This window comes from Salmo salar, chromosome ssa27, assembly GCF_905237065.1.
Source record: "Salmo salar chromosome ssa27, Ssal_v3.1, whole genome shotgun sequence".
NCBI lineage: Eukaryota > Metazoa > Chordata > Actinopteri > Salmoniformes > Salmonidae > Salmo > Salmo salar.
The window spans coordinates 20,796,088-20,814,057 of NC_059468.1; the positions used below are offsets into that span (position 1 = coordinate 20,796,088).

The following is a 17,970-nucleotide window of genomic DNA, read 5'->3' on the forward strand; positions in this document are numbered from 1 at the left end:
GGAGGCCCCGGTGCACAACTGAGCAAGAGGACAAGTACATTAGAGTGTCTAGTTTTAGAAACAGACGCCTCACAAGTCCTCAACTGGCAGCTGGCCCTCTGTATTTATGATCAATTTGATGTTTTTTAATGGACAAAAAAATTGATTTTCTTTCAAAAACAAGGACATTTCTAAGTGACCCCAAACTTTTGAACTGTAGTGTGTGTATATATATATATACACACACTTCGGACTTATTACTGGTCCTTTTAGATTTGTACCTATTGTTGTATATTGTTAGATATTACTGCACTGTTGGAGCTAGGAACACAAGCAATAAAATCTGAAAGCTATGTGTATGCAACCAATAACATTTGATTTGAGTGGGAATATATTTTAATATTTTATTTTGTAGTTTGTGTGGATTAATGTTATTTTTTCCCTTCCCTGTATGGAATTTTGTTACATTTTGTGATTTATTTTCACCCTTGTCCAGTTGGCGGCGACAAAACACTTGCGTGTAGTTCTCCATAAAACCTCAGCGAAGACGAAGTCTTTTGGGGACTAGAGTCCTCTATCTATTTCTATGTCTCCACCACATGCAGCAGACAGTGGACATTTTTGACATTACGCGAAATAAGTTGGGTACGACCTTTACAGTTTTGTGGTGTCCCGTGAGTACTTGAAAGGGAATGTCGAACGGTGCAAGATCTGTTAGTGAGGTGCATCGGAACGGCAATATTATGGGTGAGTTCTCTTACTCTGTCTGTTTTAATTCATTCGGGAACTTTTGCTATCGTTTATTTGCGTCCTCGGAGTTGTTACTAAAGAACTTTGTTAGAATTAGTTAACTAGTTACCCAGCTAGAAAAACGATAGCTAGTTGGCTCATTCTAATAAATTTACACACCGCTCGAGAATGACCGCGAGTAACGTTACTTTGGCATTTCCTTAGTTTTTTTTCGACTGTGAGTGGCTTTGTTACCTGGCACACAGTCGGCTAGTACAGTACCAGCAAACGATAACTAACATTAGCTACCTATTGTAAACATGTTGAGATGCAGTCAGAGTAGTTAATTACTGGCCAAATAATATGCTGTGTGAAGAATGTCAACTGAGTATAGTTTCTTCTTCAGATGCCAGTTGTGGTGGTTGTGATAAGTTGGCACCCCAATAAAAGCGCATCATAAATAGTTACGTTTCTAGCTAGCTAACAAAACTAAAGTTACCTAGTTAACTACTAGCACAGAGAACAATTACGTTTATAAAAACCTTTACTACTAGCTAGGTAGGTTATAATGGAATAGTTGACGTCGCTTGCTAAACTGTGAATGGCTGCTATTCCAAAAAGTCGACGTAGTTTGCTTAGTTTCAGATGTCAGAAACTCGCAGTGTTGGTCATATAACTAATAATTAGTTAATTAAAATGGATTGAATCAATGGTAAAGTCAATGCGGGGGAAACCTGGAGCAAAGTTGTTATGAACCAAAACTTCCTCAAAAACACCTAGCAAGCTACGTCATCATTCGTTTGTCTGTCAAAATGTCAATCAAAAACTGTCATCTATCAGCATCAACTATGTTTTACTTGGAGTGGAGTAGGAGGACTGCAATATCTCCTTCTTAAAACGAAGTCCTGTATTGGTTCACATGACTGGATTAATACTGTGGTAATAATGTGGTAATTGCATGGGGATGCTCTTACTGAGTGACTCTGCCTGTCATTTATTCCTCCATGTGACCTGTAGCTGTAGAATCTGTCATGAAATGGTTTGCTGTGAGTATAGAGACCGGCATAGATCCTCACCCTAGCCATTCAAACCCAACAGTCTACCTACGACAGACCATGTGAATGTTTTCTCTTGTCCCTATGGAATGCATGCAATGTTATTACTTTAGCTTGAGTAAATAAACTGTTTCCACCTTCTCTCTCAATTGTTATTGAACAATTGCTGTCTCTCCATTATTGTTAGTAACTTTTTGTGTGTCAGATGGTGCGGCATGGGAATGCCAGGATGTCTGTGATGACACAGCTGACTAAGACAGCCCATAGCCTGGGCAGAGTTTGTTTAGGTGCCCATAAAAGTCCCATTTTGGATTATTCACCATCTTGGTGTAGTTTTTGTTCACTCCCCTTCAATGATTTAAAAGCATTGGATTGGTGTGTGAAATACAGTAGACACTTATGGGGAGAGAATTGGAATTTGGCCTCAGATGAACTGGGTATGTAGTGAAGGGAGAGTCGATCAGCTTTCCATGTAGACCACCGATTGCTATTTACCTCACTCTCAGGACTGTTTTACTCATACAGACTTAATATTATTCCTAAATTACAGTATAGAAATAAAAATTGACTGTGATTATGACACTAAAGCATGTGTAGCAGACACAGACTGATGGAGAGGTTTGCAAAACTATAAATCTGGTGAAGAACGATCTGGGAAAATGAAGAAAGGTCGTGGGAGGGGTCAGACTTTCCGAAGTAGAACAACATTCTCTACCGTGTATCCTCCTCTAGTATTTGCAAGACGACATCAGTGTACTGTGCTAGGCCTTGCTCTGGGGTTAGCTGAACACTCCTCTTTCTAACCTCAGACTCTCTGAGGCAGACTAGCCTCCATCCCACCACTTCTTTTCCGGCAGTTTACCCAACACCAGCAAAGAAGAATAACACATCTAGTCTGCTTGAAGGGAGCATGTAGCAATGAGAGTGGACACCTACTGTATCGGTGCATTGGCAAAGTGGTGGTAGGGCCTAAAGGAGGAAGCAAAGCTGCTTTCCTGGAGGTATGTAGTGGCCTTTGTTAGAGCCACTGTGTAAAGGTTGAGGTGAACATCCAAGACACAGATGTCCACCACGCTGGGTGGATGCCCTCTCTCCAACCTTGACAATGGTATTAGAAATATGTCATGGGTGTTGCCTTGAAAAATACCTGACTGACTTAAGTCAATTTCAACAAGCCGCTTATGCCTGCGATGAGTCAGGAAGTTGCAGTAGATGTAGCATATGTTTCACTTTTTCTTTTTTCATAAACTGATGTTAACTTTTATGACCTTACCCTTGGACTAGTGGAAAAGTAGGGAAGGCTCTGAAGTGCACATCAAACGTTTCTCTCCTCAGTGGGAGCTAGCTAAGAGATCAGCATTATGATCATGATGCTGCTGTCTCAGCTATGTGCTGTGGTTGCCATGAAGTGTCTGATCAGCGACAGGCACCACTGACAGTCGTACTGTGTACGTGACAGATGCTTCTGCTCCAGAGCAGACTGACAGACACATAACATCAGGAGGAAGTGGCTTGGGCGGTGATGCATGCTACATCTGTCTACTTCTACACTCCCACCACACACACACACACACACACACACACACACACACACCTGGCATTTGAACATTGAAACCCTCAAAGACGATGAGCTTGAGTGAAGGCATGTGGGGCAGATCCTCTGTGGAAGTGGTTCGTTAATAGCCAATGAGCTGAAAAACTGTCTGAAGCTGCTGGAAGGAACAGCCTCCTGCTATGATTTGTGCTTTACCGCCAAAAATGTATCCTCCGCTTAATAATCACTATTTGTGGCCCAACTGTCGGGGTCTGGGATAGCCTGAGTGAATGCTTAAATTCTTGCCACCCTGTTGGTGGCTTTACACTAGGATTTTTGGGAGGCGACATTATAGGAATCTGCTGTTTGTCAGTGTGAGGACTGAATCTAGCCACTGACTCAGGATTATCTGCTGTTTGTCAGTGTGAGGACTGAATCTAGCTACTGACTCAGGATTATCTGCTGTTTGTCAGTGTGAGGACTGAATCTAGCTACTGACTCAGGATTATCTGCTGTTTGTCAGTGTGAGGACTGAATCTAGCTACTGACTCAGGATTATCTGCTGTTTGTCAGTGTGAGGACTGAGTCTAGCTACTGACTCAGGATTATCTGCTGTTTGTCAGTGTGAGGACTGAATCTAGCTACTGACTCAGGATTATCTGCTGTTTGTCAGTGTGAGGACTGAGTCTAGCTACTGACTCAGGATTATCTGCTGTTCTTCAGTCTCTCCAACACTGAAGGCCGTGGGAAGAGGCCCGCTGGGCTGTCAGCCAATGAGATTACACGACTATGGGCTGGTAGCCAATGTGATTTCATTTTCACATCAGTCTCTGAAATGATGTATCGACACCTCTAAACTCCTGGATTAACCAATGACAGCTCTCCTATACAGATCTAAAATACTGTAGGAAGTTTGAGTTAGTTGTAACTCCTCAAGCTCAAGTGAGTTGTAGGAGTGAGGATTAGGCTATTTGAATGCTAGGTAGGTTGATTTGCTGAATAATAAGTATCATTTTCTGTCTTATTGCTTTAGCCTAACTTGTTTGTCATTACAGTTGGCAAGTACATGATTTTTCTTGTCTTAACTGAGAACATTGTTTGGCTGCTGACTCCACACTCCTCTTCAGTAATGGCTGCTATCCTATTTAGGGAAAGACTCATTTTGGATGAGCTCTCACGTCACTTTACTGGCAGCCAGAGAGCTGTAAAAGAAGCTGAGGTGACAACCCTGTTCCAGACTAGACTGCTCGTAAATCTTGATCCATCTCTGTGTTCTACACCCTCAGAGAGCTATATACATACACACACACAAAAGGATATCTGAGACGTTTATGCATGAGTCGGACGACAAATAACCTAGCCCTATAAAACACGTAAAATCCCTTCAAATAGAATGAAGAAACTGAGTGAGAAAATACTTTTTCATACCTGCGGCGGATCAAATTGAATTTTTGGTGAAAGATGCAGGAACTAGCATTAACCAAGCAAACAAAGTATGCACACCACTAACACCAATCATCTTATCTGATTGAGTGCTATAGGACAAATATAATAGCAAGACCTATCAGTACACTGTAACGGCTAGAAGTTAAACAACTAAGTTAACCTGTACCTCAGAAGCTATGCCTTTCTGACTACTAAATGAGTAGGCATATTTCTTGGTCATGATTGCACTTGCTGAGTCTGTACATAGTCAAAGCTGAGTCTGTACATAGTCAAAGCTTTTTTCATCTCTCTCTGCCTCAAAGTGAGTTAGTCCTTCTGGGCTTTTATCTGCAGGCAGGCATGAATGTGTTATTCTGACACATGATGAATGGTGGACTCATTTGTCTGTGTTAACTGATTTACTGTATTTCTCATTTGTTTCCTTTATGGTGTGGTGCTCCTCCTGTTTACCGTGGACTGTGAATCATTCTGCATCTCCTCTCTTCCACCACCACCTCACTATCAACCATCCTCACCTGCACTCTCCAACTAAGCTGTAAGTATTATTGAGACTGATGACCTAGCGTCACTCCACTGTACCTTTAGGCTATAATATTTACTTATTTGATGATAGGAGATGAGAACGTTAGATTGGATAAATGAATTCAATCAATTATCTGATGAATGATTGAGTCCATGTTGTAGGGCTGGGCGGTATACCGTATTTTACTAAATACCGGTATTGATGCACAGACAGGTTTGGGTTTTTAATTTACCTTCTATAACGGTATTTGAATGTTTGGTTTGTTAAATGTGATACGCCGTGTGTAACATCCATTTTTATAGGTTACTCTGCTACTTGAGTCATCTCAATTCAATTCAAGGGGCTTTATTGGTATGGGAAACATATGTTAATGTTGCCAAAGCAAGTGAGGTAGATAATATACAAAAGTGAAATAAACAATAAGAATGAACAGTAAACATTCCACTCACAGAAGTTCCAAAATAATAAAGACATTACAAATGTCATATTATGTCTATATACAGTGTTGTAACGATGTACAAATGGTTAAAGTACAAAAGGGAAAATAAATAAGCATAAATATGGGTTGTATTTACAATGGTGTTTGTTCTTCACTGGTTGACGTTTTCTTGTGGCAACAGGTCACAAATCTTGCTGCTGTGATGGCACACTGTGGTATTTCACCCAGTAGATATGGGAGTTTATCAAAATCGTGTTTGTTTTCGAATTCTTTGTGGATCTGTGTAATCTGAGGGAAATATGTGTCTCTAATATGGTCATACATTTGACAGGAGGTTAGGAAGTGCAGCTCAGTTTCCACCTCATTTTGTGGACACTGTGCACATTGCCTGTCTTCTCTTGAGAGCCAGGTCTGCCTACTGCGGCCTTTCTCAATAGCAAGGCTATGCTCACTGAGTCTGTACATAGTCAAAGCTTTTTTCATCTCTCTCTGCCTCTCTCTACATGCTGCTTTCCACACAGACCTAGCCCTGCCCCTCCAGGAGAGCATTTGTTGTTCGTCAACCACGATACACTTACGTTCAATCTGCATGGTCAATACAACAATGTTGATCACAACGATGCTGTTTTGACTTTACTTAATATAAATCCACTAGCGTTCTATAATTACACTATTAGTTTGTTTCTTGCATCTGCAAACAGCTAGTTTGTCTTAGCAAGTTGGGCCTAAATCTTGTTAGCTGCTAATCGCTAGTTAGCTGGCTAGCTAGCTAATAAATGTACTGAGTCATAGCAAACGTAACTAGCTATACAGCCTGGTAATACCAGTGATTGTGTAGACCTAAATCAGCATGTTTGTGCAACAGTATCTTCTAAATCAAAGAGGAATACGCAAAGCATGAGTATGTTAGCTAGCTAGATGAAGTAGCTAAGAGAGAACATTCAATGTAGTCAAAGATTACAGATCCCCTAGGAAACACTTAACACTTTGTTTCCTACCCTGTCACAATAACTTCCCCCAGGCATTTTCATTCATTGTCATGTTAAACAACACTGCATTCAAGTGGCCACTATTATATTTTAACTATAGAATTAGAATAATCATTCTATTTCCATTATTCCAACAGTTCACCCAAGTGTTTTGCTCTAAATTGCAAGTCAAATCGCAATTGCCACATTTGGTTAAAAATAAGGCCTAGATTGTTTGCCCGTAACGTGCATCCCTACCTGGCAGTGTGGAAATGATCTCAAATGAGTGCAGGAAATGGATAAATGCTAAACATTATTTTTGGTTGAATGGAACAGCATAAAACAATCAGAATGGAGAAGGACCCATTGAAATCAGTTAGAATGTACACTACCGGTCAAAAGTTTTAGAACACCTACTCATTTAAGGGTTTTTATTTGTACTATTTTCTACATTGTAGAATAATAGTGAAGACATCAAAACTATGAAATAACACATGGAATCTTGTAGTAACCAAAAGTGCTACAAATCAAAGTATATTTGAGATTCTTCAAATAGCCACCCTTTGCCAGCTTTGCTGCTGGAATGCCTTTCCCACAGTCTTGAAGGACTTCCCACATAAACTGAGCACTTGTTGGCAGCTTTTCCTTCACTCTGCAGTCCGACTCAACCCAAACCATCTCAATTTGGTTGAAGTCGGGTGATTGTGGAGGCCAGGTCATCTGATGCAGCACTCCATCACTCTCCTCCTTGGTCAAATAGCCCTTACACATCCTGTAGGTGTGTTGGGTCATTGTCCTGTTGAAAAACAAATGATAGTCCCACTAAGTCCAAACCAAATGGGATGGTGTATCGCTACAGAATGCTGTGGTAGCCATGCTGGTTAAGTGTGCCTTGAATTCTAAATGAATCACAGACCGTTTCACCAGCAAAGCACTATCACACCACTTCCTCCATGCTTCACAGTGGGAAATACACATGTAGAGATCATCTGTTCACCCACATCTTACAAAGACACAGCGGTTAGAACCAAAAATCTCCAATTTGGATTCCAGACCAAAGGACAGATTTCCACCGGTCTAATGTCCATTGCTCGTGTTTCTTGGCGCAAGCAAGTCTCTTATTGGTGTCCTGTAGCAGTGGTTTCTTTGCAGCAAGTTGACCATGAAGGCCTGATTCATGCCGTCTCCTCTGAACAGTTTATGTTTAGATGTGTCTTTTACTTGAACTCTGTGAAGCATTTATTTGGGCTGCAATTTCTGAGGTATGTAACTCTAATGAACATATCCTCTGCAGCAGAGGTAACTCTGGGTCTTCCTTTCCTGTGGCAGTCATCATGAGAGCCAGTTTCATCATAGCGCTTGATGATTTTTGCGACTGCACTTGAAGAAACTTTCAAAGTTGTTTAAATGTTCCGGATTGACTGACCTTCATGTATTAAAGTAATGATGGACTGTCGTTTTTCTTTGCTTATTTGAGCTGTTCTTGCCATAATATGGACTTGGTCTTTTACCAAATAGGGCTATCTTCTGTATACCACCCCTACCTTGTCACAACACAATTGATTGGCTCAAATGCATTAAGAAGGAAAGAAATTCCACAAATTAACTTTTAACAAGGCACACCTGTTAATTGAAATGGATTCCAGGTGACTGACTACCTCATGAAGCTGGTTGAGAGAATGCCATGAGTGCGCAAAGCTGTCATCAAGGCAAAGGGTGGCTATTTGAAGAATCTCAAATATAAAATATATTTTGATTTGTTTAACACTTTATTTTTGGTTACTACATAATTCCATATGTGTTATTTCATAGTTTATGTGTTTGCTAGTATTCTCCAATGTAGAAAATAGTAAAAATAAAGAAAAACCCTTGAATGAGTAGGTGTTCTAAATGTGTTGCCACTGAAGGATCACCACTACTAAAGCAAATGTACAACTTTTATTATTAAAAAACATAATAGTCACACTGTAATTATAGTTTTAAATACTGTGATATGATATTTTGTCCATATCGCTCAGCCCTAACATGTTGCTGTTTTTTGATATCCTGTACCTGTCAATTTTCATTAACTTTAAACCGTTTTTTTTATAGGCCAGTGATATCACAGCTACTGTGGCGAAGTCAACAGTATATCCAGTCTTTACTTTAGCCTTGTTACCTGCCCGGACAGTTGGGAAAAGCATTCATGTTTGGTTTTTGTCTACAGCAAGAGAAGCTCCTGGAAGGTTATGTGGGCTTTGCCAATCTCCCAAACCAAGTGTACAGAAAGTCCGTCAAGAGAGGCTTCGAGTTCACTCTCATGGTCGTGGGTGAGTAGAGATATATTTGCAGCTCATTTTATGTCCTTTTTTCTAAATAAGACCCCACAGAACAGAAAAAATGACCTGTTATTTATCTGGGAAAACAGATGGAGGTTTTACTGCTGTGTAAAAAGCTGTTTGCCAATTACTTTATTAATCAGCGAAGTTGCATGAAAATTGCTGTTAGAGGCTCCACTGCGTCCCAAATAGCACCCTATTCCCTATGTATTGCACTACTTTTGACCAGAGTCCATAGCGCTCTGATCAATATTAGTGTAGTATGTGGGGAATAGGGTGCCATTTGGGATGCAGTCTCTGTTTGAATGATGTGGACACATCTGTGTAAGAAATGTATGTGGATATGTAATATAGCCTACATATGGCTGTCTGCCATAGACGTTCATGTGTCCAGTCCAGCAGTATTACATTTCAGTCAGGAACTGTATCATGCTACAGTGCTGGCAGTTGGCTGTTAAAATGCATTAGCGATGCTTTCTGTTGAGTTAGGATAACTTGCCTTGCATATAAAGCAGGACTCAAAGAAACCATATTTTAAACAAATGTGCTTCAGCAATGGAGGGTAGTCAGGGTTTATTTCCTCCGTGGTGTGTGTGTGCGCGGGGTGTGTGTGTGTGTGTGTGTGGTGTGCCTTTTGGATTGTGGGTGGGAGGTTTCCTGTAATTCCATTCATGCAGCCAAAGTTGGAGCCTGAACAGCTGAAGGGAGAGCGGGATGGAGGGAAAGAGAGAGACGCAGGATGCAGGCACTATTACATCCCTGCCATTCTCCACTCCACTGTTCTCTCTGTTCCATAAGTCTTGCCCAGAGTACAGCGCAAACTGGCTCTAACCAGAATAGAAAGAGGAGTGGGAGGCCTCGGTGCACAACTGAGCAAGAGGACAAGTACATTAGAGTGTCTAGTTTGAGAAACAGACGCCTCACAAGTCCTCAACTGGCAGCTTCATTAAATAGTACCCACAAAACACCACTCTCCACGTCAACAGTGAAGAGGCGACTCAGGGAACCAGTTTGCGCTGTTCTGTGAAGGGAGTAGTACACAGCTTTGTACCAGATCTTCAGTTTCTTGGCAATTTCTCGCATGGAATAGCCTTAATTTCTCAGAACAAGAATAGACTGACGAGTTTCAGAAGAAGGTTCTTTGTTTCTGGCCATTTTGAGCGTGTAATCGAATTCACAAATCCAGATGCTCCAGATACTCAACTAGTCTAAAGAAGGCCAGTTTTTTTTATTGCTTCTTTAATTATCACAACAGTTTTTTACCTGTGCTAACATAATTGCAAAAATATTTTCTAATGATCAATTAGCCTTTTAAAATGATAAACTTGGTATTGGTGAAGCTGAGCTGATGTCATGCTGCAGGAAGGAGATACAGTATCTGATAGTGCATGTTAACCCTCTGCTGCTCCCTGTGGCGGGCGGGCTCTCGAGAGATGCAGTATCTGATAGTGTGGTGTGTTTCTCTGTCAATGTGAATGTGTGCGTGTTTTCTTAATTAAAACTTCTTAGGGATAGCCCCCTTTCATTTTCGCCTAAAATGACATACCCAAATCTAACTGCCTGTAGCTCAGGCCCTGAAGAAAGGATATGCATATTCTTGGTACCATTTGAAAGGAAACACTTTGAAGTTTGTGGAAATGTGAATTGAATGTAGGAGAATATAACTCAATAGATCTGGTAAAAACCAACTGTTTTTTTTCCCTTTTCAACCACCATCTTTGAAATGCAACAAAGGTCCCACTTCTAGCCATCACTCTGGTTGTAATTCCAATGGTGTGCACAAGATGGCAGCAGTGAATGTGCAGTTTCAGATGGATATCTTGAAGTATGAGCGAACTACTTGACATTTAGTGTGAAGTCACACAGGTACATTTGGGCAAATCGTGAAGGAGACATTTGCATTCATATTACATACTATTTTACAAATTATATAATTTTTCTGCAAGAATATCACCAAATCTGTATACTTGGACTTTGATTTAGCTTTTTCAGTATTAGTAGCCGTATTTTAAGTTCAACATTTGCAAAACAACCAGTTTTCATAAGTTCATAACTCTGAATATTCTTATAATTTTTGTCCAAAAGGAAAAGGCATGCTGTCGCACAAGGTTAGCAGCTACATTTTGCGACAGATACAGGGTTTCCGGATCCTCCCGTAAAGCCCAGCTCATTGGTTATCTTGCTAGCTTTGTTTGACCCCGATTTGGTGCTTATTTGACAAAGTTAGACGATCGCTGTGAAAAAAGTGTTTTGTTGTTAGGAGCTCTCAAATAATAGCATGGCATTTTTTCGCAGTAATAGCTACTGTAAATTGGACAGTGTAGATATATTAACAAGAATTTAAGCTTTCAGCCGATATAAGACACTTATATGTACCGACATTTGTTATTTCTCTAAAATCTGCGATCGTGACACAAGGTGCTGCATGATTACAACTGTCCCTTTGACGGAACGCCGATCAGTAAGATTAAGTACCAGGCAACTTATATAATGTCCCTGTTTGCATTGTGAAGTGTGCCAAGGTTATTTCATACTAGGTTCAGTTTTCTCATAGCAGAACTCGGCTAGGCGACACAATCGTCTGTGCCTTACATACTTCTTTAAAAGACCTTCACTTGAAAAATGAGAACCATTTAGTACTGTTTGTCCCTCTTGAGATACCTTATTAATAGCATAGCCAGTATACACTTAATCAAAATAGTTCCAATTAATCTAAGATAAATCTGGAATCAACTTTGATGTTTGAAGAGGGTTTAGTTGTGCAATTTTACATATACAGTTGAAGTCGGAAGTTTACATACCTTAGCCAAATACATAGTAAAAATTCCCTTAGGTCAGTTAGGATCACCACTTTATTTTAAGAATGTGAAATGTCAGAATAATAATATAGAGAATGATTTATTTTATTTCTTTCACCACATTCCTAGTGGGTCAGAAGTTCACATACACTCAATTAGTATTTGGTAGCATTGCATTTAAATTGTTTAACTTTGGTCAAACGTTTCGGGTAGCCTTCCACAAGCTTCCCACAATAAGTTGGGTGAATTTTGGCCCATTCCTCCTGACAGAGCTGGTGTAACTGTGTCAGGTTTGTAGGCCTCCTTGCTCGCACACGCTTTTTCACTTCTGCCCACAAATCTTCTATAGGATTGATATCAGGGCTTTGTGATGGCCACTCCAATACCTTGACTTTGTTGTCCTTAAGCCATTTTGCCACAACTTTGGAAGTATGCTTGGGGCATTGTCCATTTGGAAGACCCCTTTGCGACCAAGCTTTAACTTCCTGACTGATGTCTTGATGTTGCTTCAATATATCCACATAATTTTGCCCCCTCATGATGCCATCTATTTTGTGAAGTGCACCAGTCCCTCCTGCAGCAAAGCACCCCCACAACATGATGCTGCCACCCCTGTGCTTCACGTTTGGGATGGTGTTCTTCGGCTTGCAAGCGTCCCCCTTTTTCCTCCAAACATAACGATGGTCATTATGGCCAAACAGTTCTATTTTTGTTTCATCAGACCAGAGGACATTTCTCCAAAAAGTACCATCTTTGTCCCCATGTGCAGTTGCAAACCGTAGTCTGGATTTTTTATGGAGGTTTTGGAGCAGTGGCTTCTTACATGCTGAGCAGCCTTTCAGGTTATGTCGATATAGGACTCGTTTTACTGTGGATATAGATACTTTTGTACCTGTTTCATCCAGCATCTTCACAAGGTCCTTTGCTGTTGTTCTGGGATTGATTTGCGCTTTTCGCACCAAAGTACGTTCGTCTCTTCATGAGCTGTATGACGGCTGTGTGGTCCCATGGTGTTTATACTTGCATACTATTTTTTGTGAACGTGGTACCTTCAGGCGTTTTGGAAATTGCTCCCAAGGATGAACCAGACTTGTGGAGGTCTAGAAATTTTTTTCTGAGGTCTAGGCTGATTTCTTTTTATTTTCCCATGATGTCAAGCAAAGAGGCAGTGAGTTTGAAGGTAGGCCTTGAAATACATCCACAGGTACACCTCCAATTGACTCATGATGTCAATTAGCCTGTCAAACTTGTAAAGCCATGACATCATTTTCTGGAATTTTCCAAGCTGTTTAAAGGCACAGTCATCTTAGTGTATGTAAACGTCTGACCCACTGGAATTGTGATACAGTGAAATAATCTGTCTATAAACAATTGTTTATAAAAAAAATACAAATAAATACTTGTCATGCAAAGTAGATGTCCTAACCGACTTGCCAAAACTATAGTTTGTTAACAAGAAATTTGTGTAGTGGTTGAAAAACAAGTTTTAATGACTCCAACCTAAGTGTATGTTAACTTCCGACTTTGAATGTAACTAAGATGTTTCGTGCAGAATTTCTCAAGTGAAAAAAATGTTGAATGACGGCAAACATTTCATTGAAGAATCCCCTCTGTAGTTCCCACTCCAAGGAGTAGCACTGTTGACCAATCACAACGAATGGTCGTAGACAGGGCGTAAAACAAACTTGTGTATACACTGTGGCAGGTATTTAAAAAATCCAAATATTTTTGTGTTCCGTAACTACACAAAGAAACACAAACTGAGCATGCTTAGTAATTTTTCTAAAACAATACATGTATTACTAGTCAGAAGTAATGTGGTATATTGCTCAATTTAATATTCTGTGACCCTGAGTATTTAAAAAAAAATACCAGATACAAAAATGTTTAGTTGCCCTAGGGTTGTACATTTTGGGGAATATTCAGAGTGGACACTTTAAAGTGGGAATTAATGGGAATACAGTGGCAAGAAAAAGTTTGTGAACCCTTTGGAATTACCTGGATTTCTGCATAGATTGGTCATAATCTGATCTTCATCTAGGTCACAACCATTGACAGTCTGATTAAATCAAACACACAAACAATTATAAGTTTTATGTCTTTATCGAACACACCGTGTAAACATTCACAGTGCAGCGTGGGAAAAGTATGTGAACCCTTGGATTTAATAACTGGTTTACCCTGTTTTGGCAGCAATAACCTCAACCAAATGTTTTCTATAGTTGTGGATCAGACCTGTACAACGGTCAGGAGGAATTTTGGACCATTCCTTTTTACAAAATGGTTTCAGTTCAGTAATATTCTTGGGATGTCTGGTGTGAACCACTCTTGAGGTCATGTCACAGCATCTCAATCGGGTTGAGGTCAGGACTCTGACTGGGCCACCCCAGAAGGTGTATTTTCTTCTTTTGAAGTCATTCTGTTGATTTACTTCTGTGTTTTGGGTCGTTGTCCTGTTGCATCACCCAACTTCTGTTGAGCGTCAACTGGTGGACAGAGAGCCTAACATTCTCCTGCAAAATGTCTTGATAAACATGGGAATTAATTTTTCCGTCAAAAGCAGCCCAAACCATGATGCTACCTCCACCATACTTTACAATTGGGATTAGGTTTTGATGTTGTGTGTGTGTACTTTACAATTGTGTGTGCTGTGCCTATTTTTCTCCAGACACAGTGTTTTGTGTGTGTGTTCCAAACAACTCAACTTTAGTTTCATCTGTCCACAGAATATTTTGCCAGTAGCACTGTGGAACATCCAGGTGCTCTTTTGTGAACTGCAGACATGCAGCAATGTTTTTTTTTGTTTGACAGCAGTTGCTTCTTCCGCGGTGTCCTCCCATGAACATCATTCTTGTTTAGTGTTTTACGTATCGTAGACTCATCAACAGAGATGTTAGCATGTTCTAGAGATTTCTCTAAGTCTTTAGCTGACACTCTAGGATTCTTCTTAAAACCTCTTCAGCGTCTCATCCCGTCAGCGGGATCAAAATCCAGCGAAAAATCATATCGCCAATTAGCATTAAAAAAAAAATCATAATAAAAAAATTAAAAAAAATTATATATTTTTTTTTTTATAGATACACCTCTTCTGAATCAACCCACGTCGTCCAATTTCAAAAAGGTTTTACAGGAAAAGCAAATCATTAGATTATGTTAGATGAGTCCATCGTAAAAAGCAGCAACAGCCATTTTCCGACCAACCACTTGCATCACAAATAATCAAAAAACAGCTAAATGCAGCACTAACCTTTTACAAACTTCATCAGATGACACACCTAGGACATCATGTTATACAATGCATGCATTCTTTTGTTCAATAAAGGTCATATTTATATATAAAAACAGCATTTTACATCGGTGTCTGACGTTGACTAAATAATTTCCCCTCAAATGCGTCCCGGTAAACAATGCTACAATTCCCTAAATTACTATCCGATAACGATTTTTAAAATTTATATTGTCAATCTAACATTTATAGATTAATATCTCTTGAGAACACCTGTCATACCAGATTTTAAATTAACTTTACTGGGTAATCACACTTTGCGATAAAAGGAGATGCGATACTCAGAAAATGAGCTAATATACAGAGCTCGGCGCCATCTTGGAACAATCGCATGTCACATCTCATCTTGTATAATATTGTCAATAATCGCCTACCTTTAGTTGTCTTCATCAGAAAGCATCCCAGGTCCACAACAGATGTATTTTCGGTCGAAAAAGTCCATACTTCACGTTCCATTAGCCTGCTGTTGGTAGCGCGTCCTAGGGCTCTCTCCAAGCGCAGGGCTGAAGTTCCGGATAAAATGAGATTCTCCCGCCTGTAGGTTCGTTCAAACATGTCAAACGTTGTAAAACATTAATCTTCAGGGCCTGTAACACCAAGAGAGCCAATAAGATTCGAGGGGGATGATTTCATTGCCTTTCAAACCATTTCCAAAGGTGGGGGTAGACATGGCTGCCGGCGTCATAATGGTGATGGCCCATCCCCTGTGACCAATTTCCAATGAGTCTCATTCACTGAGTTTCGACTGTATAAGGCTCAAACCACTGTGAAAAGACTGGCGACATCTAGTGGAAGCAATAGGAAGTGCTCACTGAACCATGGTTAACGGTGTGATTTATAGGGAAAGATGAGAAGTCGAGTCCACAATTCTGAATTCCACTTCCTGTTTCAATCGGTCTCGGGGTTTTGACTGCCATTTGAGTTCTGTTATACTCACAGACACCATTCAAACAGGTTTAGAAACTTTAGGGTGTTTTCTATCCATATATAATAAGTATATGCATGCCCTAGCTTCTGAGTTTGATTAGTAGGCCGTTGAAAATGGGAACGATTTTTTTTCAAAATGCGCTGTGGCGCCCCCTATCCTAGGGTATCCTCATTGAGCCTTCCTGCGCTGTGCTTTTGCAGTCAACTTTCCAGGACGGCCACTCCTAGGGAGAGTAGCAACAGTGCTGAACTCTCAATTATAGACAATTATAGACAATTTGTCTTACCGTGGACTGATGAACATCAAGGCTTTTAGAGATACTTTTGTAACCCTTTCCAGCTTTATGCAAGTCAACAATTCTTGCATCTTTCGTTCGAGGCATGGTTCACATCAGGCAATGCTTCATGTGAATAGCAAAATCAGATTGAGTGTTTTTATATTACAGGGCAGCTCCAACCAACATCTCCAATCTCGTCTCATTGATTGGACTCCAGGGTAGGCGACTCCTGACTCCAATTAGCTTTTGGAGTCATTAGCCTAGGAGTTCACATACTTTTTACAACCTACACTGTGAATGTTTTTAAATTATGTATTCAATATAGACAATAAAAATACAATTGTTTGTGTGTTATTAGTTTAAGCACACTGTGTTTGTCTATTGTTGTGACTTAGATCAAGATCAGATTACATTTCTTGACCAATTTATACAGAAATCCAGGTAATTCCAAAGGGTTCACATCCTTTTTCTTGCAACTGTATATGGGAATTAACGGAAAAATATGCAAATTAATATTAATACCATTTAAATTGATGTTTTTTTTTACATTGGTTATATTTACCATATCATATGGAGACAGAAACATAAACCTTGTACCTTATCATTATTATGATTAAATCCTTCCAATATACATTTTTAAAAACTATTTAGTTATGAATTGACCTTTTAATTAAATGAGATGACTCTTCACATGGGATGATCTTCACTGTCACTTTCCAACCTTGTTGAGGATGGCTCGTTGTCAGGCTCAAAATGCCAAAAATTTGCCCTGATAGCCAACAATATTTCAACCCTAGTATTGGTCAGCCTGTTGCGTGCTTTGGTGTGTGTGTGTTCCCAAACAAGGACCAGTTGCTCTCTGAGGCGGCTGATGTTGGTGGGATTTGGAGGATGATGGAGGCAACAGGGGAAAGAGCCTCAGATCCACAAAGTCCCTTCCGCCAGGTGGCTGAGGAGATATGTTGGCACGACTGCCATATTGCAGCTCCATCCCAAAGCCCTTGCTTGGAAGTGCACCAAGAACCTTGCCCTCATCCAGGCCAAGGTGGCGAGATACGGTAGCTATGAAGCATAGGCCTTGTTGATCTCTGCACCAGACAGGATGCTCTTGCCAGCATACTTGGCGTCCAACATGTGCTCTGCGGCGTGTATGGGCTTCAGGCAGAAGTCTTCACACTTTTTGATGCATTTCAGAACTGCAGTTTCCTCTGCTTGGAGCAACAGTGAAGTGGGCAGGGCAGTATGGATTTCTTCTCTTCCATCTGAAAGCAAAGTCTGAACATCAGACAGTATGACATTGTCTCCCTCAATCAGTGCATAGGTTTAGGTTTCAGGAGTTTCAGGCTGCTTACCACTCTCTCCCAAAATAAATAATCCAGGAGGACCCTCTTAATGGGGCTGTCCATATCGGCAGACTGTGATATGGCCATTTTCTTGGAGTGACTCCTTCCCCTCCAGGAGACTGTCAAACATGATGAAAACACCACCCCAACGGGTGCTGCTGGGCAGCTTCAATGTGGTGCTCTTATTCTTCTCACTTTGCTTGGTGAGATAGATTGCTGCTACAACTTGATGACCATTCACATACCTAACCATTTCCTTGGCTCTCTTGTAGAGTGTATCCATTGTTTTCAGTGCAATGATGTCCTTGAGGAGCAGATTCAATGCATGAGCAGCACAGCCAATGGGT

General features: G+C 40.4%; 1 protein-coding gene across 4 annotated transcripts in view; it reads left to right on the top strand.

Moving 5' to 3' along the window:
* Window positions 1–489: 489 nt before the first annotated feature.
* sept7 (Septin-7) overlaps window positions 490–17,970 on the top strand; it is a 58,198-nt gene continuing 40,717 nt past the window's right edge. For 3 of the 4 annotated variants that reach the window (XM_045709173.1, XM_045709174.1, XM_014177843.2), the window contains exons 1-3: window positions 490–726; window positions 1,726–1,727; window positions 8,880–8,982. In XM_045709173.1, the coding sequence (XP_045565129.1) occupies window positions 672–726; window positions 1,726–1,727; window positions 8,880–8,982 (160 nt within the window). In that variant the 5' untranslated portion in view covers window positions 490–671. 4 annotated transcript variants of the gene reach the window in all.